The sequence below is a fragment of the Poecile atricapillus genome, chromosome W (assembly GCF_030490865.1).
Source record: "Poecile atricapillus isolate bPoeAtr1 chromosome W, bPoeAtr1.hap1, whole genome shotgun sequence".
Taxonomy (NCBI): domain Eukaryota; kingdom Metazoa; phylum Chordata; class Aves; order Passeriformes; family Paridae; genus Poecile; species Poecile atricapillus.
In genome coordinates, this window is record NC_081288.1 from 18474449 (window position 1) to 18487005 (window position 12557).

At 40.8% G+C, this 12557-nt stretch overlaps 1 protein-coding gene across 1 annotated transcript in view; it reads left to right on the top strand.

The window, feature by feature from the left end:
• The window catches only part of LOC131591907 (transmembrane protein 178B), a 216490-nt gene that overhangs the window by 48657 nt on the left and 155276 nt on the right, over positions 1–12557 (top strand). The window contains exon 2 of the mRNA XM_058863024.1: positions 6981–7094. Within this exon, the coding sequence (XP_058719007.1) occupies positions 6981–7094 (114 nt within the window). The remainder of the gene's footprint in view (positions 1–6980; positions 7095–12557) is intronic.

A 12557-nucleotide genomic window follows, 5' to 3' on the forward strand; every position in this document is an offset into this window, starting at 1 on the left:
TTCAGACTTCTAAATGAAATAGTTTTAAAATTATTCTTTAAAAGCATCAAAATAAGTCACAGATTAATACAGTTTTGTGGCTATACAGAACTTTTCTGGTGACCTGAAATTTTGGTTGTTTTTTTTTTTTTCCTGATATGTGGTATGGCGAGTTTGAATGTTTGAATTTAAAAGAAGCTATTTGTGCTTTGGACCTAATGTTCACTTTGTGTTATCAGGGAGGGAATGTTACTTCAAACTGGCTCTTGTACCATTAGTTGAATTTCCATTAGCACATATTCTGATTTAGCTTTATTTGTGAAGAATCTAATGGACATCATCTCACAGCACATTGTGTTCTGAACCAAAGCACAGTAACTAGACATGATCAGGTGGTCATTTTCAAAAGTGCACTCCTGATCTGTGTCACGTGTTCCTGTAGGCACGTTCCTTGTCTCTGCCAGTGTGTGACCCTTGGGTCTGTCTGCAAATGGGAAAGGGCACTGGACCAGATCCCTGTCTGCTTTTACTCAGATACCCAGAAGGTCAGTAGAACCTGACTGTTCACCTCTATCCACTTGCAGGGGAGGCAGCTAGGAGCCAGTAATTGAGTCTTACACCCAACAGACAGAAACTCCAGCTCATCAACTGAAAGGAAGCAACAGCCCAATTTCCTGGCAGCTCTCAGCAAGCAGCAATGAGCACCAGGAGCTGTTTCATTTTATCTAGGACAAGTTGCAACAAATCCTACTGGCAGATCAAGCTGAACCTTGGAGCAGGATGATGCCAGAGCCAGTTAGGAAGAAACATCATCTCTTGTTCTCATAGTTTGGCCTATGCTGCAACTGAAAATCTATGTTAAGCTTCATTAATTAGAACATTGGCTTCTTTTTATGCATATAAGTTAATGAATATTCACCAAACATGTTGATTAAGGTGGTGTTTCTTGCATATTCTTCCTAGATATTTAGCCCTTTACTCTGAGGTATTCTATTATTCAAAATATTCATGTGGTACCAATGGAATTTTTGATTAGGTATTAGGGGTGGTCAGATGTTGGAATAGCTTCTCAAGGATGTGCACCTCCATTCTTGGAGGTATTTAAAACTTGATTGGACAAGGCCCTGAGCAGCATGATCTGATTTTAACTTCAAAGTTGTGCCTCTTTTGAGAAGGGCATTGGGCTGGTTGACATCTACAGAGCCCTTTTTACATAAATAATTCTACAGTTAATGCAGAAGAATAATGTTCCTGCATTTTTGGTATTCATGTATTTATAGATCTGGAAAAAAATATGTAACCAGTACTTTCATGGTTAGTGTTACTCCAGAAGTAACAAAATAATTCTGTTAAAAATGTTACAATATTTTCTAAAAAGTAGAATTTTTTTCATATAAAAAAGTCATCCTGAGCTCATTAACTAGTCAGCATATCTGATTGCATGATTGCAAGCTGATTGCAATCTCTGATTGCAGTTATGTCATAGCAGCTGGTCAAAGCAGAACATAATTTCTCCTTCTATCCTCCTCCAAGGTTTAATTTGACCAGTTAATTACTGCTGAAACTGCAAGAGTCTTGCCTGTATTAAGGTACCTCCAGATGAGTTTTGATAACTCAGAAGTGATTAAAAGTGAGGGCAGCACATACATCTGCAGCTGATAATTCTGGAATTGCACCTGAATTGCCAGGGCGAGTTTGAAGGATGCAAAAATTCTAATACAGATAAACAATGAACTTTTAAGGTGAGAACAAGAAGACTTTTAAGACAAGAATCAATACATATGCCACATGGAATTGCTTTTTGTAACCAAATCTTGGTCCTAACTTTGATTGTAGCCTCTGGAAACCTTACTGAATTGCTATGCTAAGAAAAACAGCCCACTATGAACTTCCTCTGCTCTACATATTTTCTGAAGATAATGTGAAACAATTAGAGGCTAAATGACCAATCTACATCTCTTTGTTTGCTATGGAGATAGTCAGCCATTGAGGGAACAGTAACCAAACCATGGAATTAAGGCAATCTCTCATACTGATGGCAGTTTCTCATAATGAAGAGCAAATATATGTAGTGAGTGCAGTTTGCAAGCCAGAGGCTAAGATTTGTTTTACTAGGAAATGTTTGTGTAGTAATTCTCAAACAGATTTGTGAAAATTGGAACTAGCACAAAGGGTGAATTTTCTGGAATTGCTTGCCCCAAAACAGTTCATCCAGAGGTATCTGCAACACAGAAGAAGGAAAAGCTGCCTGGAGGTAGTGAAGGCTCAGAAATACCCACACCAGTCTTTTCAGAGAAGCTCATAAAATCAAAAGCTTTGACAGGAGATGTAGTAAAACAAATACTAGTTTTACATCTGGATCCTCCTTAGAAACCAATATGCATACTCTAAGAGATGAATGGGTACCCTATGGTTCAGATCTCTACATGTTACAGAGTGCAAGGTGACTTTCAGTCCTAGCTTGTGGAGTCTGGAACAGCTGCACCTTAGTTCATCCAGAGTGAGTGAGCTGCTGGCTTCCTGCATCTGAGTTTCCTGATTGCTATAACACAGGGACTTCTGCAAAGAATCCTAGTGTGGGAGAAATTTATATCTGTATCTGCAAGTCCTCTAGCTACCAAAGGTAACTTTATTCACAGGTATTGGGCTCATCTGTAGTTGAACCTTTAAGGATGGTTCCATAATCTGCAGCCCTGAAAGCTGAAGCAGGGGGGAAGTGTGAAATATTCTGGTCCTCAAAACAGGAGGGGACTACTCAGGTAACCCATGCAAGTAACTCTTGGGCTGGATCTGAAGTGGTATTACTATCACCTATCTGCTCTCACAGGTTGCCAGTTTGATGAAAAACCACGTCAGCAACTACGTTGTTGCCAGCTCTCAGATGGGTTGGTCTGTATTATGAAAAATTCCCAACTATGCCATCCTACTGACACTGTAAATTCATGAAACTTGGCAGCCACCTTTGCAGAAGTCTAACTGACCAGGGCAAATGCCTTTGGGTGCTTCTGAGATCCAAAACTTGGGACAGAACTTACCTTGGTGGCATTTTGAATTTTCATTCTATTTTTTAAATGAAATGTGGTAAAAATTATTGCTTGGAGCAGTTTGAAAGAGTTGAAATATATTTAAGGGAGTGGTGGGGGCAAAATGGTAATGAAGAAATACTGGTCCAAAAGTTTGGAAAAAGTTGTGTGTTTACCTACCAGACAAATAGAGTCTAGACACCAGCACTATGACCTTAATTGATCACAACCCTCTTCTGTTTAGAGTGGGATAATGGTTCAGTCACTCCCTGCATTGCCAAACAGTTTGAGACCTTTACACTGGGATGGCATTTACAGCTCCAGTAATGCAGTGGTACCTGAGCTTCTCTATCAGCTGGACTAACATCAGGATGCTAGTTGGTAAAGTTCTGAAAATTGAATAGAAAAACCCCAGTGTTTTCTGGTGGTATTTCTGCTGTGGCCTAGGTTAAAAGATTTTCTTGTAATGGAGAGAAGAGAAAGTATTATGGAATGATAAGGTGATAGTATGGAACAATGATCAGCAGATATGGGAAGGAAACGGAGCAGCTAAGTGAGTCAGTAAGAGGAGGTGCAGGTTTGATGCTGTGAATACTTAGCTGCTTAGGATGAAGCTGTCTCTAGTTTCCTTATCTCAAATTTGTTTGTCATCTGATCTTTGCAGGAATGGGGGTTTGCCAGCCACAGTTAACAGCTGCTGAATCCCCTGAGCATCTGTGCTTGTGATGATGGTATAGCAGAGGTTTGCTCTGCATGGTTCAAGTTGCATCCTTCTGCTGGTTGTTTTCTTAGCACTCTGCTGGAAGATGTCGGCTACTTTAATTTAGGTTTTTCAGCAGGCATTTCCCTTTGGTCAGAGAAACATAGGATATATTGCATCTGTCCCTGGAGCAGCTTTGTGGTGGTTTTCGTGTTTCTTGTGGCCAGCTATAACTCTTGCTGTGGTGGCTCATAGCTAAAAAAATCCCCACTCACTGCTTTGCTCTATAAATACCGTTCCCAGATATTGGAGCAAAGCGCAGAGCAAAGCTGCAGTTGCATTTGCTCTAAGTTTGTGCTGAAGGCTGGGGATGCTCCATGCATAGCAGATACCTTATTTGTGGGTGTGGAAGAGAAAGCTTGCTTCGCTTCCTACCCCAAAGACTGCAGTGAACATAGCTAGTAATTTTTCTGATGGTAAGGATTTTGTAAGCATTTTTGTGAGAAGGCTTTCCAGCAGAGCAATAGTTCTGACCCTTGCTGCTTTTGCTCTCTCAGGGGCCTGCAGGACTTGGATCTTTAGGCATCTTGAATATTGTTCTCTTCTGTGTGGAACAAGTAGGGAAACATCAGAAGTATCAAATCATCACTGTCCATAAAATCTCCTTCTCCTAATTTTTATTGCCAGGTCCAGGCAATTGAAAGCCTTTTCCTTAAGTTAAAAAGTTTATTCTCAACTCTAGATAGAAATATGCTGATGTAGTTGCATTGACTCAGCACAGTCACTCTCCTACACTTGTGAGAGTGGGCTTAAATAAGTGGTTCATGTTTAAATGCCAGGCAATCACAAGCATTGTCATTTTGGGCCATGAAAACCTTGAGTTTCTCAGTAAGATACTGTCTGCTTCTGCTGAGTGGTCACTATTGCTCCCTGGTAGAGCTGGCAGGGCTTCAGTGCCCTCTGCAAACTGCCATGCCAAGTGCTGTACCATGCCCTATTTGCCCACTCTGATTGATAGTGGTCCCAAAGCTATCTTTGTACACTTTAATCTCATTAGATCTATGAGGAAGTAAGCATAAGCCCAAAATTATGGATATAGTCAAGTGATGACCTGAATTCAGCCAATAATCTGTTTCTGCTTTAGGCTTTGGTGATAGAAGTGATATTGAACAGCTTGCTGCATTACCAAAAAAAGTCTTTGCAGAATTAGAAATCTGATGGACCTTACCAGAAATTAGCCTTTTTGGTTCCAGAAAAACTGCAGATAGAATAGGATTTTTTCTCCCTTCTTTCTGTAAGCTTTTCTTTTGTATCTTGGCTCTGTGTGTGTACTGTTCTATATAAATCTCTTGTTTGGGCAGGTAGCTGATAACTTAAAGATTAATTTCTGACAAATAAGCATTTATTGTTTTCTTGCTGATGCTTCTAATCTATGAAAGCAATTGAGCAAAAGGGCATAAGAAAACCTATAAGAAAATGAGGTTGTGATTTGGGGATTTTTTTAAAGCTCTTTGCACACTAGCTGTCTTTTTATTTAAATACTATTCTTAGTTTGAAACTTTAATTCTGGGCGTACATTTGGTGCCCAGATGGTGCAGACTCACACAGAAGCCCATCACGCTGTCAGGGCAGGCGGATACATATGTAAATATTTTGCCTTTTCCCCCTATAATATTTGGCTCTGTCTAATCTAATTGCTGTCAAAGGCAGAATGTGAAGAATACTTAAGAGAAGCAAACAATGAGGACCTCAAATGTTTATACTACACTAACTCTGGAAAATGCTGGTAGACTGTGCTGTAATTAATAACTTGTTTTGTGGGTTTTCTTCTTCATGCTGTGAATTCATGGTCTATGATCTAATTTCAGGCCAAGTAGTATCTTACAACCCTTAGTAGAAACCTGTATTTGTAGTGGTTTGAAAGCATTTCACCCTGTGGAACTGTCGATATAAGGCTAATGGGTCTGCCTTTTCAGTTCAGGCTGGCAGTAAGGGTCCTCTATCTGCCTCCTTATGTATAGTGCTCTTTATTATTTATATAATTCATTGTTTCATTTAATTTATTATATTGAGTGCACATCTTAATGTATTTTTAATACATAAAAGCATTTCCATCATTGCTCCTTCTCTGACTAGTGGTAGCTAATAACAAACAGCATGGCCAACCCCATTAAGGATACCTATTTACTTATCAAAGGCCTGAGCTAAAATAATATAATGTTAGTGGGAAAATAACTTCCATGAGCTTTGACAGCTTAGTGAGAAGGTCTAATAAAGCCACTGCTAGTTGAGAATGCTGGCAAAAGCAACGTAGGAAACCTGACTGGCTTTCATCAATACAAGAACAGTTACACTGTTACAGGTTTCTGATCAGATGTGGAATTTGGCTAGGCTGTAATTCATGGAAAGCATCAGACTACACCAGATGCTTTCTTCTAAGGACACTAACTATGCAGAGAGATGCCAGCAGATCAGATCCTAGAGGGGAAATTATTGTACAGGAAGGAAAGTACTGGTAAAAGGAGATGTAATGATGTGACCAGAAGGCATCAGAAGCAGCACATGGTTCTTCTTTCCATGGAACATGGGTGAAATCCTGAGGGAAATACAGAGAAAAAAATGGCCCACTTCAACCACTGATGTCGCCATCTGAGCCTCGTTGTTCAGGTATGCCAATGAATTCTGTCTCTGAACCTGCTGTGAAAGTGTCTGTCTACCTTCAAGGGACAGTGTAGCCTGTCATGTCCTTCTGCTGTGGGGTAGAAAGGGTCAGGAAATTATCACTATCTAAATGTATATTTTTTCTGTGTTATTTTTTTGTTATATAAGGAAAGATCAAAGGTGTTTACTTTGTGTATTTCCTGAAGTACGGTCATTGAATCATGACCATGACCGCACAAAAAGCTAAGACATGGATTTATAGTTTCTATATGTTAAATGCATGGCAGTCGCTAGCTCATAGTTCAGAGAAGACATGAAAGAAGGGGTAATTTGCCACACAGATATCTCATGGTGAAAGCAGACACTGGCAGCTATTCCAGAGCCAGTCTGGAAGGTTCCTGGAATGTGTGAAAGATAAACTTCCTGTATCATAAATACGGATCTGAGCTTACATGGCGTGGGTCAGAGACAGTGCTGGTTGGCACAGTGAACAGGAATGGTAGGGATTGCTTTGCTCCTAGGCTTTGGTTTTTTGGTTGTCAAACCCATCTGGCCTATAGCTGGCAGGACATGTTACAGTCATTTAACCAGGCTTTTCTGCATTTTGCCTTTCCCAGGAGCAATTGAGCGGTGCTCATACATCAAGTACCACTACTCCTCAGCCACCATCCCCAAGAACCTTACCTACAACATCACCAAGACGATCCGCCAGGATGAGTGGCACGCCTTGCGTAAGTGTCTCTGCCTTTCTTCACCCTTCTCCTCGTGTGCAGGCGGGAGGTGCTCCCTGACAAATGAGAGCAGAGGCTTTGAGTGACGGCCTGCTCAGAGCCCTCATCTCACATACAGTTTGTCTCTGTAGCAGACGGATCGATTTGTTCTTAGGACCTACATCTCTGTTTCTGCTGCCGACTGGAAATTCTGCTGAGGCATGGGAATGTGGCAGTGGGGAAGAGGCATTTGTATGCAGAGATTAATATTGAGTTAAATACAAAAATGAATAACAAAATCAATGCCCTATTTTTTAATTCAGTGAAATGCTCTGTACGTGAGCACATTCTCATGCTGCTACTGCTGCTGAGTTTCCTGCTTCCAGGAGAATTCATTGCTGGCTTTTATTGTAGACTGTGCCCTGCTGCCAGCAGCTCCTGTGTGAGTGTAGCATCACTCTCCTTTGAAGATCTCAAAAGAGAATCGCTGCACCCTTTAAGGCACAAGGAAGGAGTTCAGCCCTCAGTGATAATTGTAGCCAGTGGTCACCAACTTGTAATACTTGCTGAAGTGACAAGACCTGACAGGAATGGAATTGCCTTGGGATGTATTGGCTGACCTTAAATCTTGTCTCTTTCTCATCTTGGAGAAGGAAAAGTGCTTTCACTGATAAAATGCAAGAGGTAGAATTTCACAAGGAGGGATTTCACTGAGACTTCTCTTGTTACTACATAATCATGGGGACTAATGAATGTCCTGAGAGGCTCTGTTTTGGTGGAAGCAGTTAAATCTCCTTGAAGGTGGCAGGGGTTGAGGCAGTACTGATTCTGCTTGAGAACCTTAAAAGGTGATTGTGAGCTTCTACTCTGTCAGTTTGAGAGCTGTGCCCATGGTGTTCCCATGGCTTTCAGTATGTTTCACTCCTCCCTTGTGTGGCTCTTGCTTTGAGAGGGTCCTTTTAAGCTCTGACAGAGAAAGTGCAATATTATAATTGATTTCCTCTCAAGACCCTCCTCTTAGGGTCTTGCTAAATTCTTATTGTTTTTTTTTTTAATGTCTGTGTGGATAAATACATATTTTTATTGTGACATGACAGAGAAAAGGAATAACTTAAGTTATGCCTCTCAGCAGATTGTAAGAGGCTGGTCTTGCAAAATACTCTGCTATGCTAATTTGTCCCTGAAATCAGAAGATCAGAAAGTTGAGTTTGCTTCAGGTGTTCTCCTACCACCTGTCTTCTCAGTTGGTGCTAATTTTATGTTAATGTAAAATGTAACAATGTTCATCTATGGGAAATAAAAGAAGTGCATCCACCACCCAAGACATCTGTTAGGGCTCATAGGGCAGCAGGAAGGGGCTTTGGTTTATACTTTTTTGTGTATGTGTGGTTTTGCCACTGTTGTAACAAGGACTTTTCTGCAACCATCTACTGGGAATCTCACTGTTCAGAAAATTATTTCCTAAAATTAATCTTTATCTCAGCAATGGCTCACATAAAGGGTTTTAACACTGGCCAATCTGACATTTCCAAGTCAGCCTGGCCATTATTTTGCTCTGCATATTTTTCTGTTTCTTTTAGTGAATATTGAGACAAGCAGCAAAAGAAGGGCCCAGGCCTGGCTATCTTCTTTCTCTTGAGATGGATGATTTCAGCATGAGATAGAGGAAAAAAATTAAAAAGTATTTCCTGAAGAAACATGGGGGGGAAAACGGGATCTTGGAGAACTTCAGAGGAACTGGAAAAGCGAAAGCAGAATATCTCATTACCCTAGTAAAAAAAAAAAAAAAAAAGCCTCTTCCAGGCTGAAGCCATTGATATCATATGCTGTATTTGTATTTCAGTTGTGGTTATTTTCTTTTTCTAGTGTATGGACAGCCAGCTGTGGTGCCTGGAAAGGAAATCTGTTGTTTTGCATGTTCAGTGGGTTGGGGATCAGAGGAGAGGGGGCTCCCCACCATAGACTGCAAACTACTTTTTTTGGACTGGTGGGCAGGACTGATGCTCCAGCAGTTTCTCTTGAATTGCAGCAGTGGGTGAGGGACAATTAATTTGAGGCTGAGGACCTTATGGCACCATTCAGCACACAGAGCAGATACTCCTCTAGCTGTGCTGTTAGCTGTCCTAGAAGAACCTGAGAAAGCAGCTGGTCATAGAGGGATGGTTAGAGCTGACTTTACCATTTTTGATTTTATCTTCTTTTCATTCTGTTTGACATTTTCAAGATGGAACCTTTGCTTCAAATTGATTGCCTATGGCAGTACAAGCTGGGGAAATAGGACTTGTCTTCTCTGCAATCACTTCCTCTCAGCTTTCTCTGGTTAAACAGGGATAGAGGGAAGGATGATTGTAGTATTGTCAGTTCTTGCCTGTTAGGAGATAAATGTTCATCTAATTAGACAAAGCAAGTCTCTATATGAGCTGAGAGAGGAAAAGAGAAGCAGAGGAAAGCTGTGTCTGACAACTTTGATCATGAGTAACTGTCTTTAAGGAGGATGCTGATGTAGTGATATGGCATTTACCTTGTCACACTTTGGCCATGGCCTTGAGTGCAAAACCTGATCCATAGTTTTTTTTCTGAAAAACGAGACCAGCATCATCGATGCTCTTAGAAATGAAGGTGCATTACTGCAGTAAAAAGCCAGGAAAATGTGAGCAGGTCTATATTTATTCACACATTGTTCCAAGTGTTTTATGCTGTTCCTGTAGGTTCACTTTCATTATGCTGCAGATGTGTTCACAAAACCTCGGAATGTGCTCATGGCAGGGGTTTGAACTGTAGAATATGGTGCAGGTATTCAGAAGGGAGAGAAGTGTTTTCAGGTGATAAAATAAACATTTCAACTTCACGCTTGTGTTTTAAGGAAGCTGACAATAAAAGGGAGGCTATGTTCATGTTAATTCTTTAGTTTTCTTGTCCCAACATCTTCAGGAAACCCTTATCTGGTATATTATAGCAAAGCAGTTGAAAGGCTGTGTTTGTAATGAAAATGGCAGTACCTCCAAGGCAACGAGGGGATGTGCTATATTCAGTTTAGCATCTTCCAGGAGCCAACAGAACTGTTCCTTAAAGCCACTGAGGGATAGGGAACTCAAAGCCCAGGGAGTGTCCAGTCTACTGTGTTACACTTTGGGGAATAACAAACATGTGTTGGGTTGATGCTGTTTTTTTTATTTTTTTACACCACCAGAAGGACTGTAGTAAGGTCATTTTGCTTTCATCCCTGGTTTGCTTTGTGTGGGTGTGTTTGTTTTGTTCTTTTTTTTTAGTAGGCTATAGGCAACCCCTGCTCTATATTCATCTTATGCTGCACTCTGAGAATTAACTGTTTCATGTAAAAGAGCCATCTTCCCTCCAAGGCGGATGAGGAAACTACTGTGGCTTTGAAATGCTGCAAACAAGCAAATTGCTGATGTGTATTCTTGAAGAGTGAAATTTGTTTTTCTCTCAGAGAACAAGTGCAATGACTCCCTCTTCCCTTTCTCTTGCCTTGGTAGCTGAAAATGGGACAACTGCTGCATGGCACTTGGAGCCTTTGGCAGAGCTCCCAGTGGCTTGTGTTAGAGTGCATGAAAGTCTCTACATCAGAAGAGAGATAAAAAAATTCTTCCTTGTCTCCAAAAGCTCTTGTTTTGCTGATTCACAGAGCCTATTATGGGAGGTAAATAGTTGGGTCTAGAAGCCTTTTATTTTTCCTTCCTTCCTATATGTCACAAACCTGATTCTGTACTTTGGATTTAAAGTACAAAGAAGAGGGAATTTGTCTGTTCTTCTCCAGCTTACCATTGCCTCCTCAGCCTGTCTTCCATAGCAGCTGTGTTTTGTGTCCAGGAATCTGAAGAGTGCTGCATCTGGGCAGGAAGTGGCTGGAATTACTATGGAAACTGATTTTTTCCTGCACAGCTTAGAAATTGTGTCACCAGACTGCTTTAGAGTGAACCAGTTCATAAACAGGTAGCTGGTTCTTCCTAAGTGCTTAAAATTTCCTGGGCTTTTTGGAGATACTCCTTGCCTGGCACTGTGGGATCTCCTTTGTCTGTCTACCACCCCCATGCTTCTACTGCAGGACCACAGGACATGGGCTCTGAATTTAAAGTATCAGTGGAGACAGCTGTGTTGTCAAAACAACAATTATAAAGCTTTTTATTGGAGTGATAACATTCATTTGCACTCTGGAACTGCAGCACTCCTGTGTTTGTGGTGGTCTAAAAGCCATTTGCATAAAAAATGAATTCTAAAGTCAAAAGTAATAGCCTGGAACATTCTGAGAAGAGCAAGTATTGGAGGAAATGAGTGATTTCTGCAGGGTGTACAGAGTGGTAATGTTTTAATTCATACGGCATCTATCCTGAAACTGAATGTATTTTATTGGTCTTAATGCTCTGAATTTTGCAGGCTCCTACAAAGCACTCAAATACTTCCTTATAACCAGTAAAACTGAAAAATTATCCAGCAACAATTAACACTCAGGAAAATGTCCGTACTTCAAATTTCTGCTATGTCTAGACTTCTAATTTCTACAGAATTCCCAAGCTTTCTCATTCTATGGAACATGAAGTTGATATTTGCACAGAAGCTCAACTGATAGCTTGACAATGCCTTGGTAACACCAGCAGGCTTATGCACTTGGCCTCATCTGGTATTATAAGCAGCAATAAATATTTAATTGTTGCATTTTTAATAAAGGCTGACCCCAGAAAATTTTTTCTTTTGTTTTTTTTATGGCTACTAATGAAAACACTGTTTGAAGTAAATAGGCAGCATCCCACTTTTCTTTGTCCTTTCTTTCTCTCCCTCCTGTGTGTCTACAAGGAAATCCTGCTTCATTTTTAAGCTACCTGGGCCCCCAGATGGAAGTACACCCTGAAGTATGGCCCTGTCCTGCTGGTCAGTGCCATTTGGCTGACAGTATGATGTCATTCCTTAGTGCATTGGTTATGACAACAGACAGGGCAGCCATCCCAGAGGTTAGTCAGGCAGCAGGTGCTCACATGCCTGGAGGTCTCCTGTTGTTGGATCTTCATTGCATTTGTTGTTCCCACAGCTAATGACCAGGTGGTAGTGACAGACCTTCTCATTTCCCTCTCTCTCTGCTGTAGGGTTTTATGGATATCCTGCTATTTCAAGCTAAGATATAATTTATTTTTTTTTGGCATCGAAGTCTAAGACCTATTTTGAAATCTGTAAGGGATTTTATTGCATTCTGCTAGGCTTCATCTTAGGATCTGCTAATATGCCTGTGACCTTAATACCTACATTGATGAATAACTTTCCCAACTGCATACTACTTTTTATTTGCTTCTTAGGGGCAGAAGAGCAGGGGATGGAGTAAGGGAGGAGATCAGTAGACCTGACCTCAGTCCTGAGCTGACAGGGGTGCCTGAATAGTGAATATGGATAAGATTTAGGAAGGGAGAAAATGAGGACAAGGAAAGGGGTAAAACAGTGCTGGAGAAGCTGGGAGAGGTAAGAGGAAGGATTACT